Below are 27,105 nucleotides of genomic sequence, written 5' to 3'. Positions count from 1 at the left end.
CCTGAACCCACTAACACCAGCCAAGTGGAGAAAGACATTTTTTCCCCCCCATTCATTCCCCTGAATGAATGGGGGGGAAAAAAATCGTGGCTCAAAGAGTTGGCAGTTTGTCAGTTTGTCTTGTAACCGGAAGGTTGCCGGTTCGAGCCCCGGCTCGGACAGTCTTGGTCGTTGCCTTGGGCAAGACACTTCACCTTCTGCCTACCCCAGAGGGGTCGATGGCGCGATATGGCAGCCTTGCTTCTGTCAGTCTGCCCCAGGGCAGCTGTGGCTAAAACTGTGGCTTGCCTCCACCAGTGTGTGAATGAATAGTGGAATTGTAAAGCGCTTTGAGGGCCCTGAAAAGCGCTATATAAATGCAATCCATTATTATATTTTGAAGCTCCTGCGCCTCCTTTGGTTTATGGGCAAGAAATAAATGAGACATGTTTCTTTATCTGCCACAAAACACTAGCGTTAGCAAGAACTCACAGCACTGCCCAGCTGTAGTTAGCAATAGTAATTGTTAGTTATAGTCTCTGGAAGAAGGACAAAGTACATGGTGGTTTGGTCTGGACTGCATTATGATGACTTCAGTTTTAACCACAGAATCTGACCCATAGCCTGACACGTACGATCAACCACTGCAGTCACTGCACAAAGCGTGCATCTTTGAAAGGTCAAGTTAACATGGTCATGTTTTCATTTCTAATAACTGAAAAACTCTTTTTGCACTTTAATGACTCCAAAATGCAAAATGCTTTTGAATTATTCTTATTAGTCTCATTTCATCAAGGCCTACTTTTTTGGCAGGTAGTTTGGCGTCAACCTCTTCTAAATCCAGTTGTTTTTGGTTTAGGCTAGTATTTAGAATAGAATAGCTCTTTATTGTCATTGTTACAAAAACACTGAAAGGCAGTTCAGCATCTCCCCATGTGTGTACACAATAGCGTAAGTATTTACACAATAACACAGACAAATTTACATTTACACAAGAAAGATATGTACAAGTTATACATACACCTGCATACATACGGATACAACCATACATACAGACACGCACATACATACATATATGTATATATGCATACATATATACATGCATACATACGTACACACACATTTCCACATACATGCTTACATATATATACATACATGTATATATATGTCAGATGGCTTGACTAAAGAGACTAAAGAGAAGACAGACTATCCACCTTGTACTCAGTTCAAACGCCTGCTTCTCTGATGGTACGGAGGTGTGTTAGTACCTGTGGTATTGATACCATCAATCCTGAAAGGTACACACAGGTTTTAGAACAACATCCAGACATATTTTTTAGTTAAGGCCTTGCATCTTTCAGTAAGACAACGCCAAACTGCACTTTGCATCTATTACAACAGCTTTAAAGCTGTAATTTTGCTATACTTGAATGACAGAACATTGCTCGTCCAGAAGTCAGTAAACATGATCCTGTCCCAACTTTTTGGGAGTTCTTTTTTTTTTTTTTTTTTTAAGATGGTTCATTTCTGAAATCAAGCATTTGCTATGTTTTCTATGTTTCATTGTAAATTGAATATATTTTTAAAAAACTGTCTACAAATGACTGTACTTTTTAAAAATGTATTTATTTATATTTTTATTTACGCTTTATCCAGCGCTGAAGTTTGGAATTGGGGTTGTGTTTGAAATTGCATGGCACAGGGACATCTACCTTTTACAGTTATACTTTGTATTTTTACACTCTTATCTGCCACACGGATGTTTCCGATACTCAAAACTGTTGAGCCGGTGAGGTGAGGGCCACAACTGGAAAATGTGCCACACACTGATACAATATAGTCATTTTGAGATATAAGTTCCAGTCATGCCAATCTGATGCTGAATTCAGCTGTTTAGTTCAGGCAACAAATTATCTTTAAAAAAAATGGTGTTCAGAGCAACACGAGTAAAATGAATTAGTCACGTTTTCTTGTGTTTTCTTGTTTTATTACCATGGCATTCAAGGTGCGAAGTGGAACTGCATCGTGGGCTTCATGCTTTTGGAGGATTGGTGTGAAGACTCCATTTCTGGATGGCAGTTCTGTACTAACAAACATTTGCACTGATATGGAAGTCTACTCACACCAACAAACTGTAAATGCTTAGTTTCGTTCCTTTGAGTGCAACCTCTCTGAAGATGATGCCATCTGAGTGATTCCCTGCTGTTTGTTGTGTTGAGTATGAATTATTATACGTCCTGGATGACATGGATTGATCATCACTCATGCCCACTCATGCCCTCTCTCCTCAAAGTTTATCATAATAACTCCTAACAAACAGCCTTTTCCATTCTTTGCAAGTCAAATGTTACACTTACGTAATAGTGTATTATCTTTAAAGTTGGAAGTATTACATTTAAATGTATTCTGAACTGACTTCAGTTAAAAGCTGTGTTAAAACTAGACGTAGTGAAGCTGGATGGTGATAATCTATTGGTTCATTACAAATGCTACCAAGGACTTATTTGAAAGGAGCCTTGTCATACTGATTATAGACCTTTAAAACTTACACACTCACTAGCTGCATTGTTAGCTCTACCTGTTGAGCTGCTCTCAGTGCATTTAGACACATAGACACGAGCAAGACAACCTGCTGAAGCTCAAACTGAGCATCAGAATGGTGCGGAAAGGTAACTGCTTCAAGATCTGACATATTGTGGGCTACAATGGCAGAAGACTACATGGATGTCCCCCTCCTGATGAGTAAGAACAGGAAACTGAAGCTCAGACACGGAGTCACCAAAGTGGACAATAAAAGATTGAAAGAACATTGACTGATCTGATAAATCTTGATTTTTGCTGCCAATTTTTCTTAAGTACCATGAAAGCATAGATTTGTCCTGCCTTTTATCAATGCTTCAGGCTGCTTTATTGTGTAATGGTGGGGGAAATATTTTCAGGGAACACTTTGTCCATCCCTTATTGACCACAGTGTGTCCATCTTCTGATGGCTGCTTCCAGTAGGATAACACACCGCGGTATAAAGTACAAATGATCTCAAACTGATTTCTTGAACATAACATTGAGTTCACTGTACTCAAATGGCCTCCATAGTCAACAGATCATAATCCAGTAGAGCACTTTCGGGATGTGGTGGAACTGCGTGATGCTATCTTATAAATATGAACCAAAATATCAGAGGAATGTTTCCATCACCTTGTTCAATCTGTGCCATGAAGAGTTTATGCAGTTCTGAAGGTGAAAGGTACTAGCAAAACTTGGTACTAGCAAGTGTACATAATTAAATGTTCAGCAGTTGTATATGATAGGTTATAGGTTTGTGACAAAGTGGAGGAGCAGTTGCAATGCTCTCCATTTGTCCCATATGTGTTTACCTTTTTTTTTTGCACATTGTACACATTATTCTGTTTCTATGTATTTGCTATGATTTGCTATTTGTGAAGTAACATTGCTTCACTCACTATCCCGGGTTTGTTTGTGTAAGCGTTTTGTTGCCGGCAAATCAAACATTCTGCAAATTAAGACAAATACTAAATTATGTTTCTTTATACTTTATTATGTTACAGATTAAGTCATTTGTTCATACTTACTTTGTTTGTCTTTTCAGTTATCATGAGGGTCAGGTGTGGGGAAACGCCCGCCTGGCATTTCCTCATTTTAAAGTCCTGATCATGTCACACATGACATCATCAGGTCAAACCAAGTGGAGGGGTTTCTTTTTCCTTTTGTTTGTGTTAAGGTTTAAAGGGATTTGTTGAATGTTTTTCCTTTTGTTAATACTGCCATTTAGTTGTGTAAATGTGCATATTAGAAGTGTGTAGAGGTTTTGTGTTTTTGGATAATCTGTGTAGAGTTTTAGATCCCTCAGTTGAGTGAGTGGTACTGGCTGGGCAATTGGAGGAAAATTGATGGCCCTATTTAAAGCCAGTCTCTACCAGACGCAGGAGAGAGGAGAGGTGAGCTGTGTCACCAGAGCCATGTTATGGTGAGTTCATTGAATTGAATTGAATTGAATTGAATTGAATTGAATTGAATTGAATTGAATTGAATTGAATTGAATTGAATTGAATTGAATTGAATTGAATTGAATTGAATTGAATTGGGGGAAGTTTTGTTAAGTTACATTAAATTAAGTTCACTGTAAATAAATTGCTCACCTTGGAAACCTAAAATGTCTGCATAGTCTGCTTCCCTACCACCTTCCTTGACGTTCGAGTCTGACTACTTCACAAGGTTATGTGTTTAGCTTTCTTCCTTTACACTTAACGCATGCCTCAGACAGAGTACTCAGAGTATTTCAGAATAAAAAGTATATAACAGAGAGCAGAGGCAGAAAGACATGGGAGGAACAAAGAAGCTGGAACTATCCACTATAAAACTCTCACCCACACCTCTGACTTTTAAGTTCACTTATGCAGACATATTCAGATACAGAGTTTGACCTCTGCTTGTCCCTGCCCTGCTCTTCTCTGTCAATCCAAAAGCAATTCAGACTAGGCTCAGCCAAGCAGAGCCCCACATTACCACAGGTCATGCGTTCTGCAGCTCACCTAATAGACAGCCACACCAAGCTGACCCCACTGACCAGAAGTTCAGGCTGTGGCCACAGAAATGAAAAGGGGCTTTAGGCAAATCAAAATAAATTCCATCATCACGTGCATGAGTTGAAACTCAAATGTGCCACATAAACAAAGGAAAACTCCTACACAGCTGGAGAGTATTTTTGTCTAAGAGGGAATCCGCAACCTATTGAGGAAAATAAGGCTGAACTTCCAAAGTGTAAAATTAAGGTAGGAAGGGACAGTATATCAGGGAATTACAATTGTGGTTAGTGCTATCTGGTGTATTTTACTCAGTTATATTGGCTTATGGTGAACGGATTACTGCTGTACAATAGTCCATATATCAAACGATCACTATGGCATTACTGAGAGTTGAAAAACTGTCTAAAGTCTTCCATCTTTAATAAAATGATCAGCGTTCTGCTCTACCAGGTGTAACAATTGAGTTTAACATCCAGACATCCATGAAAACTGAATTTATGACATTTAACGGAGTTAGAAGTTAGCAGGAAGTTAGCTCGCTAGCTTCTATCTAAAAAAAATATAGCATGTCCTGACTGCGGGGTTTTGGAAACAAATTAAAACGTACAGCTCTGTTATCACTTCCAACATAAATGAAGACAGAAAACTAAACAGCAGTGACGTTTGTAGGGTTACTGAAGTTTGGCTAGCTGGTATATAATGATGTGCTATGTGACCGCTAGCGACACAGCTATGTTAGCATAATATAAACAAGCTAACTTTTTTTCCACTCGATAAAAGTTAACGTGAGTGTTCTCGGTGGTCAGGAACAAATGTAATCGCATGGCAGGATGCTGTAAAAGGACCAAACTTCAGCCAGGAGAACAACTGAGATAATCCATCCACAATACGAGGTTAGTCATTCATATACTGCTGCATGGGCTGGGCTGTAGTTACATCCTAAGGTTTTAAAAACTGAGTTTAAATAAACGATTAGCGGTAATAAAAGCCGAGGGAGGTCAACAGTGATCACTGACTGTTTTATGAGCTTTTTGAGATTAAATAGAAGAAAATACAAAACATTAAACATGTTAACAACACAAAAGCCGTATTAAACGCAGACTACTTTAGGCCCGGAAGTAGGATTCGTCACGTCATCACTTAACGACCGGATTAATAAGGTCACAGGGACTACACTGTGTAAAGAGCCTGCCACATTAAGTATAATGGGTTTTAATAAAAATGTTTCTGCCTCAAGGCTTCATGTTGAAAGAAAGCCTCTATATTTAACCAAATCCAAATAATTATCTGAGCAACTTTGCTGCTGGATGCCTCCAAACTCCATAAATATGCATTAAACTGGTTTGGACTGTAAACAGAATCATGCTTTCCATCTAAAGTATTTTGGTTTGTACACTAAAAAGACTTCTGTAAGGGCTGCTGAACTGCTCCAAATGATGACTAATTTGGCAAAGTGTCTGCAAAGCCTCAGTAGGATTGTGATTTCAGAAATATCCCCAGTTGTTCTGGGAATATTTTCTTTTTTTTTGTTTGTTCCACTTTTGTCTTTTGTTACCGGTCACCAGTGCCAGAATGTTAGACTCCAGTGAAAAGTCTATGAATCTGTGCCATGATGAACGAAAGCAGTTCTGAATGCAAAGGGGGGCCCAATCCTGTACTAGTAGGGTGTACCTAATAAAGTGTCCATTGAGTGTAAAGATGGTCTTTCAATTAAGAAAACGGTTGAAAGCCTTTAATGTTTTATTTCCTAGAGCATCCAAATGTTTTAGCGATTTTAGACCTCTATCTTTCCATGTTAACTTGAGCTACAATCCTCTATATTCACAATCAAAATATGAGACAGTCAATCTAAAGAATCTGGAGCTTTCAAATGGACCTCAAAGATTTTCCCAGGAATACCTCAAATAACAACCCTACCTCAGACTTTGAATACTTCGTTTTAAGAAACCTGAGATGATACAGTGGAAAGTTTCTGTCTCTGTGATTATCTTCCTAAGACTCTAAATGTTGGGTTTGCTTTTAATTGTTCACAAGTCTGATGTTGATTACTTGGTAGTAAAGCTCCAAAAAACATTTTATTATCACCTTTTCTACTCTCTGCTCTGTGACTACAGAGTCTTGAAATGAAACATGCAATGTTATTAAATCTTCCCGCTTGGTGAGTAGTTGGCATCCTACATGCAAACTGCAGATGACTATGGCAATCTGATTGCAACCAAAGCAATCACAATTATGTTTTTGGTGCAGCAGACCCTGATTTCACCTGGCAACCACCACAAACCAGTAGCTTTACCCCCAAAGTTGCCAGGGGTGTGCAGCGCTGTGGTCCATTGGTCACCTCTCCGGTGACGGCAGGGTGTGGAGACGGGAGCTGAGCCGAGGAAGCCTTCATGCATCAAATACCAAGAGTGTCAGGGGAACACCGGGGAGGACGACAACAAAACTAAAACAGGGAGCTAAGAACTTAATCACAAAAACTCTACTTCACTACCGTATATTTTCAATGTTTTTGTCACTTTTTACAGAATCAAAGTCAAAGTAATGTCAGTACTTCCAAGCTTTAAACCCTGCATGGTCGTACTCTCTCCTGCACTCCATAGTATCCTTTGTTGATCTGCACACGTCTGTTGCTGCCACGGACGTCGCACGCTCGTACGTCATTGTCATGAGACACTCTCGCGAAGAAAATGACGAGGATTAGTAACGCAGTAATGTAGCCTGCTTACGGGAAAGTAACAGTAATCTAATTACCTTTTTTGCAATAGTAATCCCTTACTTTACTCGTTACTTGAAAAAAGTAATCAGACTATGCGGTGTTGCCCATCTCTGGTCCAAATACAGAAAGTATCATAGAAAGATTTAAGGTATCGTGCCACATTTGACCTCTGACCTCTTGTTCATGGTTAATAAATTAAGAGTCAAAGGGAAAGACAAATTTGAAACTTTGTTACTTACTACCGTTGTTTGGAATAGATAGGAATATAGGGAATTCTATATTTTTATTTAAAGACAGGACTCACATGTTTTCATTTCTAGTCTTTAAAACCTGTCTCTACCCATCTAGTATTAATTCCTTCTGGGATGAAAGTATGTATATTATGCACACACACAAACACACATGCAGCTATTACCCATTTCTTGTTTTTATACCTAAGATGAATTATTGTTGAATGAAGACATTTTTCAAACACATGTAAAATGTGGCCAATTGTGTTTATTGGGTAAAGGAAAAGGTAGAAGGGGGAAAAGGGGGGATAGAAAGAAGGAAAGAGAGAGAGGAGAGAAAACCCCAACTATCCCCTCTGAGCAAGCACCAGGCGACAGTGGATAGGAAAAACTCCTTTAAAGTGAAAGAAACCTAAAGGAGAAACCTATGGCAGAACCAGGCTCAGGAGGGGGCAGTCAACTGCCGGGACTGGTCGGGGGGTGAGGGTGAAAAAAGAAAAGGGAGGGAGGGGAAGGGGAAGGGGGAAAATGAAGATGGAATAGAGGTGGAGGAAGACGAGGTTACATCAGGTGAGAAGCAGCAGTGTCTCTCCTCCAGAACCAGAAGAAGCGTTTTTTCTTCTTTTTCAGATACTCTTCCACGAGCACTTTTTTCTCAATGATGAGGGTTTTCAGCTCATCCATTGTTTCTGTGTTTTCTTTCTCAAGTTTGCTGCATCTTTTCACCATGTCTTCTAATTGTTCTTGTTTTTCTTTAAGATGGTCTTTCAGTTCTTTAACTGTTGCCTCCTCTATTCGCTTTGCCTTGTGCACATCTGTGTGCATGTCTTCCAGCTGCTGGTTTCTCTTCTGGATATCTTGAAGTCTACACTGCAGGTCTTTATGTGTTTTCTGTTGTTCTTGCTTTTGCGCCTGGATTTCAGTGTTTTTGTGCTTCAAGGTCTTAGAAAGTTCTTCAAGTTCTGTATTTTTTCTCAGCATTTCATTGATGCTACTCTGCATCGCTGAGCATTGATTTTCCAGTTTTGTCTTTTCTCCTTCCAGTACAGTTGTTTTGTACTTCGTTTCATTATACAATTCTTGGAGTACTTGATTTTTCCTCTGGAGAATAAGTTTTTCTTCTTCCTGTTGTATTTTCTGCTGGTCTTTTTCTTGAAGCAGCTCGTTATTTCCGTGCACTTTTTTATCAAGCCTGATTTGGAGCGATCTGTGTTTTTCCTCCATCTCGTCAAGCTTGGAGTCCATTTCCTTCTGTTTCATTTCCATTTGCTTCTTGTTTTGAAGCAACTGTTGATTTTTGTGCAGAGTTTTGTCATGCTTCACCTGCAGAGCTTTGTGTTTTTCCTCCATGGCTTGGAGTTTGCTCTGCAGGTCGCTCTGCTCTACGGGCTGCTGTTTCTTGTCTTGGAGGATCTCCTTATTTCTCTCCAGAGCTTCATCAAGAATTATTTGCAAGCCTTCATTTTGTTTCTCGATGTTCCTCAGCTTGCAATCCATTTCTTCCTGTTGTATTTTCTGTTGGTCTTTCTCGTGAAGCAACTCTTTATTTTTGAGGAGTGTTTCCTCAAGAGTTATTTGGAGCATTTTGCATTTTTCCTCCAAGACTTCAAACTTGCGGTCCGTTTCTTTCTCGAGCATTTCTTGTTGCTCTCTCTCTTGAATGAACTCTTTATTTCTGTGCACTTTTTTATCGAGCCTGATTTGGAGCGATCTGTGTTTTTCCTCCATCTCCTCAAGCTTGGAGTCCATTTCCTTCTGTTTCATTTCCATTTGCTTCTTGTTTTGAAGCAACTGTTGATTTTTGTGCAGAGTTTTGTCATGCTTCACCTGCAGAGCTTTGTGTTTTTCCTCCATGGCTTGGAGTTTGCTCTGCAGGTCACTCTGCTCTACGGGCTGTTGTTTCTTGTCTTGGAGGATCTCCTTATTTCTCTCCAGAGCTTCATCAAGCATAACTTGCAAGCCTTCATTCTGTGTCTTGATGTTCTTCAGCTTGCAATCCATTGCTTCCTTTTGTATTTTCTGTTGGTCTTTCTCGTGAAGCAACTCTTTATTTCTTTCCAGAGCTTCATCAAACATAACTTGCAAGCCTTCATTCTGTGTCTTGATGTTCTTCAGCTTGCAATACATTTCTTCCTTTTGTATTTTCTGTTGGTCTTTCTCGTGAAGGATCTCTTTCTTTCTCTCCAGAGCTTCATCAAGCATAGCTTGCAAGCCTTCATTTTGTTTCTCGATGTTCCTCAGCTTGCAATCCATTTCTTCCTGATGTATTTTCTGTTGGTCTTTCTCGTGAAGCATCTCTTTATTTTTGAGCAGTGTTTCCTCAAGAGTCATTTGCAGCATTTTCAGTTCTTCCTCCAAGACTTCAAGCTTAGAGTCCGTTTCTTTCTCGAGCATTTCTTGTTGCTCTCTCTCTTGAATGAACTCTTTATTTCTGTGCACTGTTTTCTCGAGCCTGATTTGGAGCAATCTGTATTTTTCCTCCATCTCGTCAACATTGGAGTCCATTTCTTTCTTTTCCATTTCCATTTGCTTCTTGTCTTGAAGCAACTGTTGGTTTTTTTGCAGAGTTTTATCATGTTTCACCTGCAGCGCTTTGTATTTTTCCTCCATGGCTTGGAGTTTGCTCTGCATGTCTCTCTGCTGTGTGGACTGTTGTTTCTCTTCTTGGTGGATTTCTTTCAGTTTTTCCAGAGCTTCGTCAAGCTTCTCTTGGAGCTCCTGATTCTTCTTGAGCATGTTTTCCTGTTTTATGCTCTCTTTTTTCTCCTTTTGGAGCAGATCTTTATTTTTTTCCAGAGCTTCGTCAAGCTTCTCTTGGAGCTCCTGATTCTTCTTGAGCATGTTTTCCTGTTTTATGCTCTCTTTTTTCTCCTTTTGGAGCAGATCTTTATTTTTTTCCAGAGCTCCATCAAGCTTTTCTTGGAGCTCCTGATTCTTCTCGTCTTGGAGAGCCCATTGTTTCTCCTCAATAATACCCCGTTTTTCTTGAAGCTGGTAGGATAATTCTTCTAATTTAGCGCTCTTTCTCTCATTTTCTTCCGTCAGGATCTTAATCTTCTCTCTGTTCATGAGATTTTCATTCTCCATTTCTTCCAGTCGCTTTTCCTCTAACTCTACCTGTTCATCCCAAGGAAGAGAGCTGATATAAGGGTCTAGGGACTCATACCATGGAATAGAGCTGGGGTCAACTTCTTGTCTTTCTTGCTGTTTCTGAGACATGTTGGAGTCTGTATACCGTGAGTACGGAAAGGATCCAAATGTTTGAAAACTTTACTGGTGAACGTTTGAATGCTGCTAACACAAGTGCTGCAAATAACGGACTAAAAGTTGTACATCCTCACCCCTACTTAAGAATTCATGAGGATCAAAGCTTCAAAGGATCAAAGCTTTAGAAGCCTGTGACATCAGAATTCCATAAGCCAATGAGGTTGTCACATGACATTTTTGAATGAGGTCATATTTTTGTATGAATTGTTTTTTAAATAACATCAACATTCCGTAAGCCAATGAGGTTCTTACATGACTTTTGAATGAGGATAATTTTTTTACTTGGAAAATTACCAATAAAGTTTCAATCCCTGTTATTTTTGTAAAAAAAAAAAAAGAAGTATTATTGCAATAACATACAAAGTGAGTAAAGAAAGTAAGTAAAAGTACAGTTTTATTTATACAGCACCTTTCAAGACAAATTCATTTTGTTTGCGTTGTATTGGTAACTCGTTGAAGTGTTACTGGGTATCATAACCAGACAGTTTGCACATACAGTGAGTGAAAGCATTGGGTGGACTGAATCAGGGTGTAGAGGATGATGATTTGTGCTGAAAAATAGAAAGTCCAGGTTTTTTCTTTTCAGAAAAAGCAACTGCATTGAGTTAGAGAAGCTACAGTTGGTCTCTGTGTGAGACTCACAAAAAGAAAGAAGTATAAAATGCATAACAGGTGCATGTACAGCCAAATATGGGCATGTGCACACTTTTTTTAATCCCTGCTCTGCTGGATGGAGTTCTGCCAACAATCCCCACAGGCCTATTTAACAATCTCCCTCCCTCAAACTTTATATCATATGCTCCTACATGTGTGCGTGTGTTTACGTGTGCGAGTGTGTGTGTGTGTGTGTGTGTGTGTGTGCGTCACTGTGTGAACTCTGAATTGGGTGCATTTTACGGTCTTTCTGCCAGGCTACGTCATTTCTCTAATGGCTCCGTGCTTTCACATTGGCAGCGTTACGTTACATGAATCATTATTTACAAAGATATGGGCAAAGGACCAGTCATGAACACACTTGGGTTCGGTAAAAGCACATTAACTAGTAATTGTGTGGCTGTTGTAGCATTAATACAAAGAAACAGCATCAGTTTTCTCCTGCATGACATCATTTCTGTTTAGTTTTCTGAAGTCAGCCCTGAAACCAGTGCTGAACAACAATGAGAGAATTTTTAGCATTTGATTTTTCTATAATGCCAACTAACATTTCTTTGCTATTTACCAGTACTTGGAGGTAAACATTTATGCTCTAAATGCTGCAGATAGGTCTACCTGGTTGAAAGGGAAAGCAGAAAAGAAGGGAATGTTGTTTTGGGGGTCTTAATAGTATGTCCTTTGAGTGTGTTTTACGTCACTACCACCCACGGCTTTTCCTCCACATATGGTGAGGTTCCAGGAATCTGTTTCCTCAGCCTGTTCTTGATGACATGGGTCACATCACTGACACTGCACATGCTGAGGAGAGATGGACCAACAGCTCAAGGCTTAGAACACTTGGAGGGTGACTGTTGGCTTTAGTGTTGGATTATGTCCTAATCTTCAATAAAAAAGAAGTAAAAAGGCTTAAAGATCGATGCACATGAACTTTCAAAGCTAAGAGCTTTTACTCTGGTTTTAGTGGTGGTTTTAGCGCATTATATTTAATGCCTGTAATAAACCAGATGTTTTCCGGCAAGGTGGCAGAATCATCAAAAGCAAATAGGCTTAGTCACTCTTATTTTTTATTTTATTTTTTTTGCTTTGAGCTTAAAGATTGCTTCCTTTCATATACTGGGTATGAGAGCTAACAGCACTTCACACAAGGAAAAGGTAACACAAGCAACAAAATCTGCCTCCCAGTACACAAATCAAACATTATGTCTCATTTGCATAACCTGTAAAATATCAACATATAAAGCAACAGTTAATGATGGAATAAAGGAATAAAAAACACGTTATCTGTGCACTTCTTGTGTGTCATTTCTGTTATGGTCCTCGATTTTGACACAGGGTTTTGTGTTTTTGTTCTCCTTTTTAATAATCGTCTTCACTTTGATTCTTTGGTTGCTTATTGTGTTTTCAGCCTTGTTTCTTTTGTGACAGTTACTGTTGTGTTTGTGGTATTCCTAGCCTTCCCTGAATTTCCAATATAAAGTTAATTCTCTGTCTCAATGTTAGTGAGTCCCTGTTTCATGACTTCCTGTATTATTTTGATAGTCATGGGTCTGTAGTTTACTTCATTGTGTCCAGTTTCAAGGTGTCTCCACTTTACCCTCATCACCCTTAGTTGCTTAGTAGCTTTTTCCTTGCTAGAGTTTCCAATTACCCTAGAGGCAAGAGAGAGGTATCCTCTCTCAGCTCTTGATTACAAAGCAAATAAAACAATTTCTCTAAATGTCAAGGTGGTCTTGAATCTTTTAGGCAATAATGTCACAGTAGCTGTCTGATGTCATTTTGGCTTTTTTTTCCATGACAGGTAGACAAACACAAGAGATGTAAGAAGACAAGCAGTATAAATGACTTAACTTTCATTGGCTAGATGCCTCTTTTTTTCCTTCACTATACTCTCTGTAAAAAATACCGCAAATCCCAGAATGAGGGACACTATCAAAATAAAACTCGACCCTTTCTGAAGGGTGGAAATCCCCAATTTAGTGGGCTTTAAATCAAATCCACACTAACACTTTGTTAGCCAGAATCTGCCTCATTCCCATATTATAGCAATATCTGCGATGCTAAAAAAAAGTCTGGATAGGTGGCATATGCAAAGTAAAGATATCTTCATTAAATAATCCATTTCACACCCGGTGGTTCTTGGTGTAAAGGCTGTCTCTGCATCCAGCTGCAGAGGATTTGAGGTAAATCTGAAGCTCAAAGCCTTCCAGTTAAAACAGAATGAAGCAGCCTGTGGATTCCCACTTAGATGCCACTTGGATGCAGCTGAATGCTAAATTGAAATATTTATGTACACTTGGCCTCTATTTACATACTGTGGTATTTGCACTTTCCAGACTTTTGACCACATTTGAACGATCAGCTAATCCCAGAAGTAGGTGTTCTTGCAGATAGCAACTGCAGATTTTCTCATTTGAAAAATCCTTTAACACTGATACAGTATAAGAATACAAAACTTAACTACTGACACTGATGTCTCAATACTAGCAATAAAATAACTAGTATTGGTTATGGCATTTATCCACACAACTTGATGATCCGCTGATATGTGAATGTGGATATTGATATTGATATTTGAACCAAGTTGCAGCTCATTTTAAACTTTATACCAGATAATTATTAGTATGCAGCCGCTGCTATCATGAATTCTGAAAACTTAATCAGTTGCTCATATTCCACTGCTTGTTCATGCAAACGTCTAATCAACCAGTCAGCATTAGGTTTGTAGAAATGGTCACAATGACCAGCTGAAGTTCAAACTGAGCGTCAGAATGGGAATAAAGGTGATTTAAGTGCCTGAGTTTCTGAGTATTCCAGAAACTGGGATTTTCCCACACAACCATCTTTACAGAGAATGGTCTGACAAAGAGAAAATATCAACTGGGCTGCAGTTCTCTGGGCAAAAATGCCCTATTGATGCCAGGCAGTTCAGAGGTCAGAGGAGAAGAGTCAAACTGTGCCAAGCTGCTAGGAAGACAGCACTAACTCAAATAGCCAATCATTCCAACCATTGTTTGAAGCAGAGCATCTCTGAATGCACATTATTTCTGACCATGAAACAGTGAGTGGAAGATCACATTGAGTGCACCTACTGTTAGCTAAGAGCTGGAAACTGTAGTTATAATTCACAGGCGCTCACGTTGACTGGTCTGATGAGTCTCAATTTCTGTCACATGTTAGGGTCAAAAAATTATCATAAATAACATAAAAGCATCCATCCTGCCTTGTATCAGCTGTTAGAGCTTGTGTTGGGGTGATGATGTGGATGATATTTTCCTGGCTCACTTTGGGCTCCTTGTAACCAGCTGAGCACAGCCTGCCTGAGTATCATTGCTGACCATGTCCATCACTTTATGAACACAGTGTACCCATCTTCTGATGAGTGCTTCCAGCAACTGTGTGATGCTATCGTGTCAATATGGACCAACTATCTCTGAGGAATGTTTCCATCCCCTTGCTGAATCAATGCTGTGAAGAATTGAGGCAGTTCTGAAGGCAAAAAGGCATCCGATCTGATATTAGCAAGGTGTACCTGACAACGTGGCTGGTGAGTGTATTTTAGTTGGGCCATTTTAGCATTTAGTGCATGCTCTGCTTCACACCACATCCCCATTTCCTCTTCCTCTATTACCACACTAGATAGGCTCAGCTCACGCCAACATTTTCAAGATAGTTAATTTGCAATATCTTGGCAACAACATGCTTTTTTCAAAGACTTCAAATATCTGGTCATCCCACCCAGCGTGGAAGAAAAAAGTAATCCAGCTGCTGTATGATTCATGGAAACATTCAAAGCTCAGTGTCTTACCATGCATCAAGAAAAGCCAGTGAAAAAAAGAAAGAAAATTTTGCCAGCTGATCTCACTGTCAAATTTTATGAGTAGGTAATATTACATAATTTGTTGAGCATATGCGTCCTCACAGTAGTTGACACCACCGGGTTCTGTGTCCAACACAGAGTTCGGACCACCTTATTCTCCCACCATCCGCAATCATGCAGCTGAGTGGATGCTGATATGTGAATGGAGAGCGCTTAAAAGAACACCTGTTTTTCTTATTGACGGCCGTGTTTATACCAGTAGCATATCCACACTTGTTGGACAGATTCTGAATAAAGTTCACAGACTGTGTTATTGGCACAGGGGAAATGTAACTGGGTGAGAAGTTATTTGATAGCAGACACACTATCCTTGCTTAAATGCATTGTGCATTGCATATTGATAGGAATGACTTTTACAGATGCTATAAAAGCTTTCAGAGAAGAAAAGTGAAGTTGGGTCTTTTACATAGAACACCTGGTTCTGGTTTGGTAATGGACTTGATTGTCTGCTAGTCTGCATCAGTCAAATAGGTCACAGTAAATATGGTCATGAATAAAAACAGTTCAAGGCAAATTTGGGCAAATAGCACCCGCACTCTTTAGTGACTGGTTTGACTGAAGCTTGCTAGTTTTGGAAAGAAATTAATACAGGAAATTGTGGCGATGATGCTCTAACAGTGACAGAATTTCCAACCATAGACTCCATCCATCTGGAATCACTCCGCTACTGTGTATCTGGGGACTGAGCTGTTCGGGTCAGAGGACATGGAAAGGTTTGTCATTAAAAGAGTGTTGAGAAATACCTCGGAAGGACACTGCTACTCTTCTGAAACGTGGCCCAGCCAATAATAACAACAGACATAGAAGGCGAGGTGTAATGTTAGATGACGGGAGTGGTTGTAGAAGTTTTACAGACGTTTTCCCGCTGGTTGTTACTTCTCTTGGATGTTTGACCTGCTTGTGTGATGTTTACAGTTTGACGTTGAAATATTTTTGCCAAGTTCTTCAGCTTAAGCTAGAAGGCTGTGCTTACTTAAAATTTGAATTTGACACCTGTACACATGTTTGCGTTGTGCGCTCTTGATGATCAATATTTCAAATGGTCCTTCTAGAAGTCCTTTGAAACTGGCCGATGTTCAGAAAGTAGAAAGGACATCCACTAGTAACAAGGTCCATGGTTTTATCAAGTCTTGTCACTTGAAAGCTAGAGAAACCCTAACACACACACACACACACACCTGAAACAACTGAAACTGCTGTAAACCTCTACGGGTCCATGTGTTAGTGCAACAGCATGATGGCATCATCTGTTACCCGGTTGAGTCACTGGAAAAGCTATATTAACCACTTATGTCATGAAGTATTACTAGAAGTACTTTAATGGAAGAAGGAGATGTTCCAACATGTCTAAGTTTTAATTTAATTTCATGTCAAGGACAGCAAAGTTTATTTGCAGCCCATTATCATATTGCATAAGTACCAGTGGGCTTTAGAAGCCTTCAACAGTGACACTAGTTTAACAGAAGTACACAGTGGATGGATGACCTAGGTGAAAAAAAACCACAAGCAAAATGATAATCCCACCGTGCAACATGTAGTTAAATTGCTAAAATAAAAATTCTGAAAATGCTCAAATTTGATCAAATTCAAGGGGGCAGGTGAGGTAGGGGTTAAAGGGAAGGTTGAGTGCATTGGGAATTTTGTAGCGTGTCTAAAGTGTCAGATAACTTCAGGCTGAAAAAAATAAGGGAATGAACTAAAACTGAGAAGGATAAACCAGCAGAATACATGACAGACATACATCCTTCACTGTCCTGATTTTCATAATGTATGTGAATGTCAGAGCTTACCATGTGTGGCATGCCATCACAGTGAAGGACATCGAAGAAGAAAAAGAAAAGAAAAGAACAAGCCTTAAAAGTCAGCTTTAAAATGACAGCTGATATTTTTTTCTCGAAAGTTGCCTGAGCTCTTAAAAAAAATCTCACTTTCTAAACTTACAATAAAAATAGTGGTTGATAAAGAGACAAAGTATATAATAAGTTATTCATTTGTGTGCATGTGTCTATCTGTGTTTTTGTGTGTTAGGGTGGGGCAGCGATGGACATTTCAGACTCCCTGATGAGCTGCAAGGACGGTTGTGGATAGTCTGGCCTGGAGGAAGGGAAATCACCATTTCACATCTGTCAGTGAAATCAACATTACTTTCCCCCCCGTTTTTTGTCATTTTTGGACAAATATCAACTGAAAAAGGACAGACATGGTTTGATTTAGTGCATTGAAAAATGAGTATGGCTTTGAATTCCATGCCTTTTCATATTTCATTGGACCCTGCCACTGTGAATTTTCTTTCATTGAACCGACAGCTGTAGGTTTTTCAATACATTCACACAGCTGCTCCAAGAGCTGTAAATTCTTTGGTTTCTTTTGCCAACAATTCCAGAAACCAAAGTATCTGCAGTTTAGGTTTGCTTTATTTTCATTTCTCTTATGGCCTACACTGCAGTCTTATATCCTGAGGTGCTGCTCATCTGCTTAAAAGCAGTAAAAACAGATATTAAGACAAGTTCTTGCATTAATTGCAACCATGTGCAGCTGGTGGGAGCTGTAGCTGCACGTGCAGCAGCCGTGTGTCTTGATGAGTCTCTATAGCAGTTTGATATTCAACAGGAAACAGGGACAGGAAATGTGCACTGGCTTTGCAACGCTGGGATACATTGGACTCACTGCTGAACAAGCTAGAACAGAAATCCAGCAGCTGGTTGGATTTGTTTTGGCCCAGGGTTGACCAACTCAGTCCTCACTGATAACAGTTTCTGCCACAGTTCTAAAAGTTCTATCAGCCCAAATTTATACATTTATACAGTCATGCAAAAAACGAAAAATTCAGTCATGGTAAAAACTAAGTATATGGTCAATGCTTCCATAGGAATTAAGATGGTAAGTAGCAACCAGGTGCTGCTAATCAAATGTACCTCATTAGCTGATGAAGTGAGTACCTGGAGAGGTTTTGACTGTTTTCTGGTCTGGAGCATTCAGGTGTGTGTTAACGCAATGCTATAGTCCTCGTAGGATTGGACGTTCCAGCAAATTCACCCTGCAGCCGGGCCATGCAATGCTCAGAGAAACTGGGAAAAAAAGTATGTTAATGTTAAAGTTCATGACAGTACAGCAGGAAAAAGACTGAACAAGTTTGATTTGTTTGGAAGGGTTGCCAGGAGAAAGCCTCTACACTCATCTCAACAAAGGACATTGCAGCATGGTTTATGTTTGCAAAGTTCAATTTCAAAGTGATGATGTCTGGCCATAATACACAGTGCCGTCTTTGGTGAGAACCAAATGCTGCATATCAGCACAAACACCTCATACCAACTGTCAAACATAGTGGTGGAGGGGTGATGGTTTGAGCTTGTTTTATACCCACAAGACGGCCACCTTGCAGTTGACTATGAATTCCTTTAGTGTTTTAGAGTCAAATGTGAGGCCAGAGTGACGGAAAAAGAAAATAAGAATCAGTGTGTTGCAATGACTGAGTCAAAGTTCAGATCTGAACCTACTGAAATGCTGTGGTCCTTAAGAGAACTGTACAAATGAATGGCCACAAATCTCAGTAAACTAAAGCAATGTTCTGAAGAACAGTGGGCCAAATTTCCTCCATAAGGCTGTGAGAGACTGATAAAGTCAAAACATATAAATTAGTTACTAGTTACAACAAGCTTCTGAATGATTGGTGCCTAGTTTCGTATAAAAGTGAACACTTTCGCATGACTTTATGACTGTGTGAAAGCTTTAGTTTTTCTAACTTTTATGAATAACACCATACAGATTGAATGACAATCACAACAGTGATAACATAAAAGGCTTAAACTGCTGCCAATCGCATCAAAACATTACGCACAAGTGAACACGTTCCTCAGATCAGGCGCAGGGCTACGTAAAAGGAGCGGTCTTCAATTACACAGTCATGAAAAATAACAGTGACCTTTGGATTGTCCCCGAAGTAACCTGGCTTAGTTTTCATCTTTTCTGATATGCTGAACTTTGAATGTGCACCATTGCTGTGGAGAAACATGAGAAGATCTGCTGCCAGTACAATGGAAAGTCATCACAGGAAGTGAAGTAGTAATTTGTTGTTTTTTAGACTCTGACTGATCAAATCCATTGGCAGACGTTAGAGTGTATGTCAGTAGTATTGTCAATCTTCTGATCGTGTTTACATGTGTATGCATAGGAAGACTTGGAATTGGCCCAATGGTTTGAGCCAGTTGAGCGCTAATGTGTGAAACTATTTGGCACATGGGATTATCATGAGAAGCAGCGCCAGAAGAAGAAAGAAAATGGGAATGCTACCAAGATGTGCATGAAAGTCAAAACACTTGCTGATGCAATACAGGTTAAAACCACCACCACAATCCACAACAGTCAGACTTACACTCTTATTTTTACACCGCATTGGCTGGAGGTTTATGGAAACAAAGACAAAGTTTACTATGTGAAGCAAGTCAAAAGAGTAGAATTACAAAAACATCCCTTGCATGATGTAAAGTTTTGAATTAAAGTTTGACAGAACTCATTAATATTGGAATTTTTTCACCTGGGCTCCAGAAGATTTTCGTCATATTCTACTAACGGGATAAGTGGAAAGACGTAAGGAACATGTCTACAAAAACATGGGGATTTTTATTTATGAGGAAGGGAAAAATGACACTATGAACTCTTAGCTCTTGCCTGTAGAACAACATGTTTTCAAAGACTGTTCAGAAACCCCTTGGCAACCTTTGGTCTCTAAGGGAAGCTTTGTATTCCTGATTGGTTGGCAAAGTTGCAAAGAGGGTACTGCACCAAAACCCAATTTTGTTTGTTTTGGTTGTTAGTAGATTGCTGTAGTTGCTCAAAGTTTGCATAGATGATGCCACTCACTTGAAAAAGTACGACTCAAACTGGCAACTGAGAATGTTTGACTTCAAAGTAAAACTTGTGATGTGTTGCTGGATAGGCGAAACTTTTCCTTTGAAGGTGAACACTCTCTGCATCCAGTTTGTGTTGTACTTTTTCCAGTTTTTCCACATTTTTCATTATCGACCTGTGATTATCAGTTGGGCTACCTTTATGACTGGGCTTTGGCAACTAATTTCATAGCTAAAACCAGCATTCTCCATCAACCACTTACCAACTGATTGGGCAACATACATTTTCCCTTGTGAATGGCTGTTGTTGGGGAGGTCACCAATCAATCTCTAGGCCTGTGCGACTGGGGTCTTAATGGACTTGGCATCCATCATTGACAATTTCTGTAACTTTGCAAAAACCAGCAGTTCAACATAAGGTAAAGTACAATCCTTTCCCATGCAGGAGGTGGTAAAAAAATTGTTGCTCACACTGTAACTTTATTTTTGACTTTCTATAGATCCACTCAAAGCTTTGTGATGTAATTATGAAGAATGGAAATGAGTTGATAAACACTGTTTGATTGACCAGTAGGTGGGAAATAGTAGAACTGCTTTTCCATGAGTTTCATATTTTCCAAAAACATATCACAGTTACCACAAAATAATTGAAGCAATGTTTCTCTATCATGGTGGTGACCACAACTGCTCAGTATTTGCTTCATAAAACTTGCCTCGTTTGCACTAACCTGAAGAACCAAACCGTAAATTCTTACATGGGATGCCACCTGCCATAGAGCGTTTAAACCTTATAAAATGAGTGCTGAAATACATCAGAGGCTGCCTTAATTACATACAAAGAGTTTTGGAGAAATGACTAAGAGTGGGCATCCAGCATTAAACCTTGACTCTTCCTCTAAATGGATATTTTCCAACATATTCCCATCACTGACCCCTAAAAACAACTGGGTTCTGGCTACGTTTTTGGGAAATACTCAGTAAAGTATGAGACACTGTAACCGGTCCAAACTGTGCTTTGGAGAACTTTGAAAAACCTAGAAACAACATAAAGTCTACTGCAAGGATGACGGAGATATGGGGCCAAAAGAGGGGACTCCCAGAAATCCACAGAGACTTTGCTCGATCTTTACTGAAAATCCATCACTTTCATGGAACACAGAGCACAGGAAAGCTCAAGCTTTACAGATAAGCTGGAGCCAATACAAGCACTGATGTCATCATAAATACGGCCTTGGCAAGACCTTGCTAATGATGGATTGATGATTATTCATTCAACGTCACTGGCCCAAGCTTAAGTGAGATAAAACCCCAAGAAGCCTGTCTGATACTGAATTCTTACGTTTCTTTTATGATATCTTTTTACGCACAAATGTGAGAAGCTGAGAGGCTGAATTCCAGGATTTGAGTTCTTTTAGTACACAACCTCCTGAACTCTCCTCGGACTCTGTGGCTTGAAAAGAAAAAAATCAGCACTTCAGCATTAAACAAGCTTACAGTTTAGTAGCATCTTGATGATTCTGTTGGGTTAAATATCTAATACAGAACCTAAACTTAACCACTGTAAAGGGAAAGCTTACATAACAACTAAGATCATGAAAGGAGCAATCAAGAGTGTAACAATGGTATCACTGGTGTTATTGTACTTTGTTGCACGAGTTTGCTGGCAGGTAGCTAGTTGAACGGCCTCTAATAGGATCAAGGAAGAAAATCTGACATAAAAAATAATCCCACATAACAATTTGCATATTCTTTAATGATGAATGGTACAGTTCACCAGATGTCACCGCTGCACTCTGAACAGGAATTCTCCAAGCTGCAGGCCTGTGCTTCCCAGCCACATAAAAGCTCTTTCCAGGTGCCAAATAAGCAAGGATCAAGTCTTTAACCACCCACGTAGGTTCTGATACTCAAGCCTTTTCAGCAGTTTTTTTGTCTTTTTTGAGAAAAAGCATTTCTTTAGGACTATTAGATGATTACAAATCCTAAGCAACATTATGACTGTATGAACTGCAGCACATAATTTCAGTAAGGCGTGCAGGTGGTAGGTATCTGTTCTTGCTTTTCATCTCTATAAAAGCTACTGTACGATATGTAGGTTCATCAGAATAAAGTTCATTCCCATTACTTTGAGACAACAGATTTTACTAGATTTAACAGGTTAGTGGCTGAACTTTATTAAAGGGGCGATTTTAAAAGCTATAAAAGCTATAGCAGCAGGAAACAGTTTGGCTCTTATACTTCTTATAGTGCTACAACTTAATCTTTATGCTGGATTCAGCTCACGGTAAAACATGGTGCCAGTAGCCGCATCCTGGATACTTTCTAATTACCTATTGAGGTTTCTCCCCTGACCTCATACATACTGTCTGCTGTAAGAGATTTGAGCCAACCACTCACTGGAAATGTGTATTCCTTGACCGGTTGCCATTGGTGCTAGGAGTTGCTAGGAGAAAGAAACTGCTTCACCAAAAACCTCCTACAGATTGCTTTGGTTTATAGCTAATGACAGCAGTTGCCTGTAGTTTTTATGCGTTTCTGCAAACACTTGCTAACTCCTAGCCAAGTGGTAGTTCAACTCAAAAAAACTTCACTAGGAAGCTTCACCTTCAAAGTAAAAGTTGTGCCTCAAAGCTACAGCCAACACTTTTGAAAGCGTTTTACTTTAAAGGCAAACTGTTTCCTGTTTTGTTGAACATGTCAGTTTCACTGTGTGGAGAAGCAGGACAGTGTTAATAGACAACTCCGTCACTTCCATTCAAACTGTGACTGCACCACTATGCTAGTGACCAAAGCAATCACAAGTGTCAGGGTCGGACAGTGCCCCGACCGGTCGACCTGCCTGAGTCCACTCTATCCTCAACCGTGACAACAAGGGGGTTTTGCAAACCTTTGGAGAATACTAATTTTTCCCTGGTTACAAGTGGTTGCCAGGGAATCACTGACTGGTCTGTAGGTCTGCGTAACTGGGGCTTTCGCGTCATTTTCCAGTAACTGCCATCAACATCCAGCAACCACTCACAGCTGGACAGGGAATACTATTTTTTTCCTTGGGACAGCTGGTTGCCAGATGGTCACTGACCAGTGTCTAGGCCTGCGTGACCATGGAGGCCTTATTTACTTGATCCAACATTGTCACTGTGATTGTTACGAAATGGTGGACAAGTTCACATGATTAGTTGTCACATGTCTGCAAAACCTCAATACATCATAAAATACAGACAACACTGCTAGCATTTATCTCATCTAATTTAGCAAGAAACTAAATTAGCAAATACCTGAACAACTTCTGTAAATATTAAAAAATAAAAGGCAGACTTTGTTGGAAAAAAAATCACGGATGCCAACACAACGCTGAAATACTCTTGTCAAAAAATATTCACAAAATTTACCATTAGGCGATGTCTCGAAGAAGAAATATTGGTTGTTTTGATTTTTGCCAGGTCATGGCTGAGTCCAAAGTGATAGTTTTTTGTGGCTGCTGTCATAAAGATACATCATAAAAAATCTCAGCTCTAAATTTAGCTCTTGCTGGAGTTTTTCATGTTTGCCTGTCTCGTTCTCAGCTGACATCTGAACCTCGTGAGAAATCTGTCTGTGACCACAGCCATGTCTCTGTCCAGTTTGACAAGGCCCAGGCATCAAAAATGGCTGTAGATGTCTAATAGATGGGTGAGAATATCTGGGGGCAAAGGAATGTAACATGTCAAAAATAGATACACAAGCTGAGTGGCTTATTCCTGAAGAATCCCCTCCGCTCGAGCAATCGTCAGGTTTTTCCCACACTCTAAACAGTGTTACGGGAAAAAGGGTGTTTAATTGTGTATGCTCTGCTGACATAATGTTTGCTAAGTTTGTCTCTAGTACTTTATAGGCCATTGACCAAAGTCGTTGGTACAGCAACTTGCTAGTTTGTGTATTGTCTCTCATGCCTCTCAGGTTTATTACCTATTTTATGTGGGAGCACACTGGTCTTTAAATGCTGCTGATCTTAACCTCAGGTGCTCTCTGCGTTACTTGACGTATAGTCTTTAACTTACCTGGATGGCCTTTATAGTCTGTTTCCCTCCTGTGATAGGACAAAATCACTTTAGATTTAATTGAGAAGTCAAAGAAAAGGGCTATGACTTTGTTAAATTGGGTTATCTCTCAGAAATAAGTGGTTTCAGTACCAATTAGCACTGCAACAATCCTCTTGTGGGTTAGACACCATAAAAAGTTACTTTATCAGTGATATTATAACACCACGATGTATACACAGTCTAAACAAAGCAGGAATTTAATTTAAAATCAAACTAGAGCTCAGTAAGGGCTCTCTGAACAGAAGACTGAATTATTTATTGACTTAATTACTGCGCTTGTTTCCCTTTGGACAGCAAAGGAGTAATAATCCACCCCTGAACTTCTGATGAGGACACTGGGTTGAAGTTTTCTCACCCTTTGGGATTTTTTTCACTTTAACAACTGCTGTTAAAGGTACCAGACTGTGTGAAACGTACACTATTTGCTATGTGACTGTATATTCCACTGATACAATGTTTAACAGCTGCGTGTGGAAGAAAGCAACCGAGACAGCTTGGAGTTAGAGGCTGGGCTCTTTACCAATGTAAACTAGTCTTGAAATGTCACTATTTCTTTCTGCCCCATAGCCAACAAAAACCAACTCATGACATCACAACTTCCCCACCCTTGTACTGCCCCAATGGCAAAAAGGTAATGTTTAGCATAAAGTTGTTGGTTTGTTTAAAGTTTCTTTTATAAAACTCAGAGTATAGAGGTTTTAATATGACCTCTTCAGTCACATGTATTAGTCTACATGGTTGATTGAAACGAATAACTTGACTTTCTGAGGAATTTGATATCGAGGCGAGAGCTTGCAGATTGTTAACTGAGGTTAGCATGATGCCCATAAACTGAGAACATAGACTGTATAAAACTTAGATATAACCAATGTTAGGTCACCTATTGGTCTGGACTCTAAAATTTAAATCCTCAGTGTTACTCTCTGCTTGTATTCTCAATCCAGAAGTTACCATATTTGAAGAAGGTGCAGACCTAACATCAGCTACCTCCAGCTAGCTAGCTAGGTTAGTGAGCTACATTCACAAACTGCACAGAGATATGACTACTAAGTAGTGCTATGAAACAGGCTGAGCAAACAGAAGCACCAATTTCTTGGATGTTATTTACCAAACAAAATCACGATATTAGGCAGATATGCCCATTTAAAAGTTTCAAAAGGAGCTAATGTGAGTTTGGCGACTTGGTCTTAGCAGACACAAATACTGCCTGTGCTGGTATAAGTTATTAAAAAATAATCACCCATGTAGAGCTTTCATGATGTGAGAAACTATCCAGAGAGGTCAAAACCTTTTTTTTAATATGCTTTAATGCTTTTAATGCTGTAAAGTTGGGAATTTTAAGATGATAACCTATGAGCTGGGAGAGGACAGCTCAGTTAGTCCCGCTTATGAGACATCGACATTTTTGCTTTTTTGTTTTTCATTAAATAAACAAACATTATATACATTTTGATATTAATCTGAATTTATTGCTTTGTTGATTCTATGCTTATCCAACCCACTTTGTGCTATCTGTTACACAGCTCTATATCGAAACAGAAATGAAAGGTAGTATTAATCTAAGCCATAATTCACATTACATTTAAGAGTTAAGAGCGTAACTCCTTACCCAAATGTAAACTCTCAGGATAGCCCTGTTAAAAAATTATACACATAGGCACTGCTATAAAGCTTTTCAAACTGCTCTGAAAAGTGTTGGTCTTTTAAGTCATTATGCCTCTTTTTCATACATCCATTCACATGCTGCCGATCTCTTTCCCATGCATGGTGGATTCTGCCAGCGAAGTAACAATAACCTTGGGTGGAGTGCACAGCTGAGCTGGAGTCTACAGCATGTGCTTTGATTGCTGGAATCATGGACAGAGCAAAGAGGCATCCTCAGGAGATTGTGTTACTTATTGAACTGTCCAAGCCAGAGCGATGTACTCCAGACCATGGGTCAAAAAGTGTCCAACAAGACTAATTTGCTTCATCTTTTATGAACAGAGAGTGCATAGTTGTATGTGAGGCTCTGCACTATTCATGCAAATTCTATTTACTCATTTTCCTCTCTGTACTTGAGTTTTGAAACCTTCTGCCATCTAGAAACGTAATGAAACACTTGTTGAGTCTTTCTATGGTCTGCAGGCTATTCTTTCTTGCTTTCCCTTTTCCTCACTAGTGCACCTCATCCCCTCTGCTGTACTGGCATCAGCTCTAGGACTCAGGAGGCCTCTGGAGAGGGGGAAAAGCATGAAGGAAACTTGGAACAATATGTTGTAGGTAAATAAATGCGCTGTCTAAAAAAGAATGCCTTTTCAAAACATACCCAGGCCCCCTTGAAGAAGCATGTGCCCCAAATAATGCCCCAATTACTCTACTGATAATATGATAATATACTTCAACCTCTTTCGAAGTCACTGGGTTCACTGCGCAAACAAGGACCAGCACTCTGAGACTGAGGGAATATCATCTGGGGCCTTGAGGAGCTGCACATGAAGTAGTTGTGTGTGTATGTGTGTGTGTGTGCTTGCAGTGTGTGTGTGCTTGTATGGGAAACAGAGCAAGGGGGATAGACTTACTGTAGAAGTACAGTATTCTATTCAATCCCGTTGCCAGCTTTTGCACATTGAAACTGAACTTTTGACTCTGTTATTTAGTCTTGGATCAGAGGCACACAGCTGATTAAACAGTGTGAAATTCAGCAAAGCAGGTGTATCTTAAGCTAATCTGATGATATGGATTATAATATGGTAATAAACCCGAGGATAAGATCTCAGCACTGTGTTGATTAGAATCTTTGGCCGGTGGGCTGAGCTGGCTGGAGAGTGGCCTGACTATTGATACCATATGAGAGGATGAGTCAAAATACTGAGCAGATGTGATGGTGCAGAGTCACAACGGGAAAAAAGGAAACCTAATTACATTTTATC

At 39.6% G+C, this 27,105-nt stretch overlaps 1 protein-coding gene across 1 annotated transcript; it reads right to left on the bottom strand.

The window, feature by feature from the left end:
- Positions 1 to 7,113: 7,113 nt before the first annotated feature.
- On the bottom strand, positions 7,114 to 10,760 carry LOC146380245 (uncharacterized). The gene has a single exon (XM_084939193.1). It carries the CDS (start codon positions 10,686 to 10,688, stop codon positions 8,031 to 8,033), a length of 2,658 nt encoding a protein of 885 aa, XP_084795319.1. The 5' UTR covers positions 10,689 to 10,760; the 3' UTR covers positions 7,114 to 8,030.
- Between the last annotated feature and the right edge of the window lie 16,345 nt (positions 10,761 to 27,105).

This window comes from Perissodus microlepis, chromosome 9 (assembly GCF_051167445.1).
Source record: "Perissodus microlepis isolate ML-2025 ecotype Zambia chromosome 9, ASM5116744v1, whole genome shotgun sequence".
NCBI classification, from domain to species: Eukaryota; Metazoa; Chordata; class Actinopteri; order Cichliformes; family Cichlidae; genus Perissodus; species Perissodus microlepis.
This window is presented reverse-complemented; position numbering and strand designations above follow the sequence as displayed.

Coding starts and splice junctions, on each gene's coding strand:
- LOC146380245 (XM_084939193.1), bottom strand. CDS start 10,688: ATGTCTCAGAAACAGCAAGAAAGACAAGAAGTTGACCCCAGCTCTATT.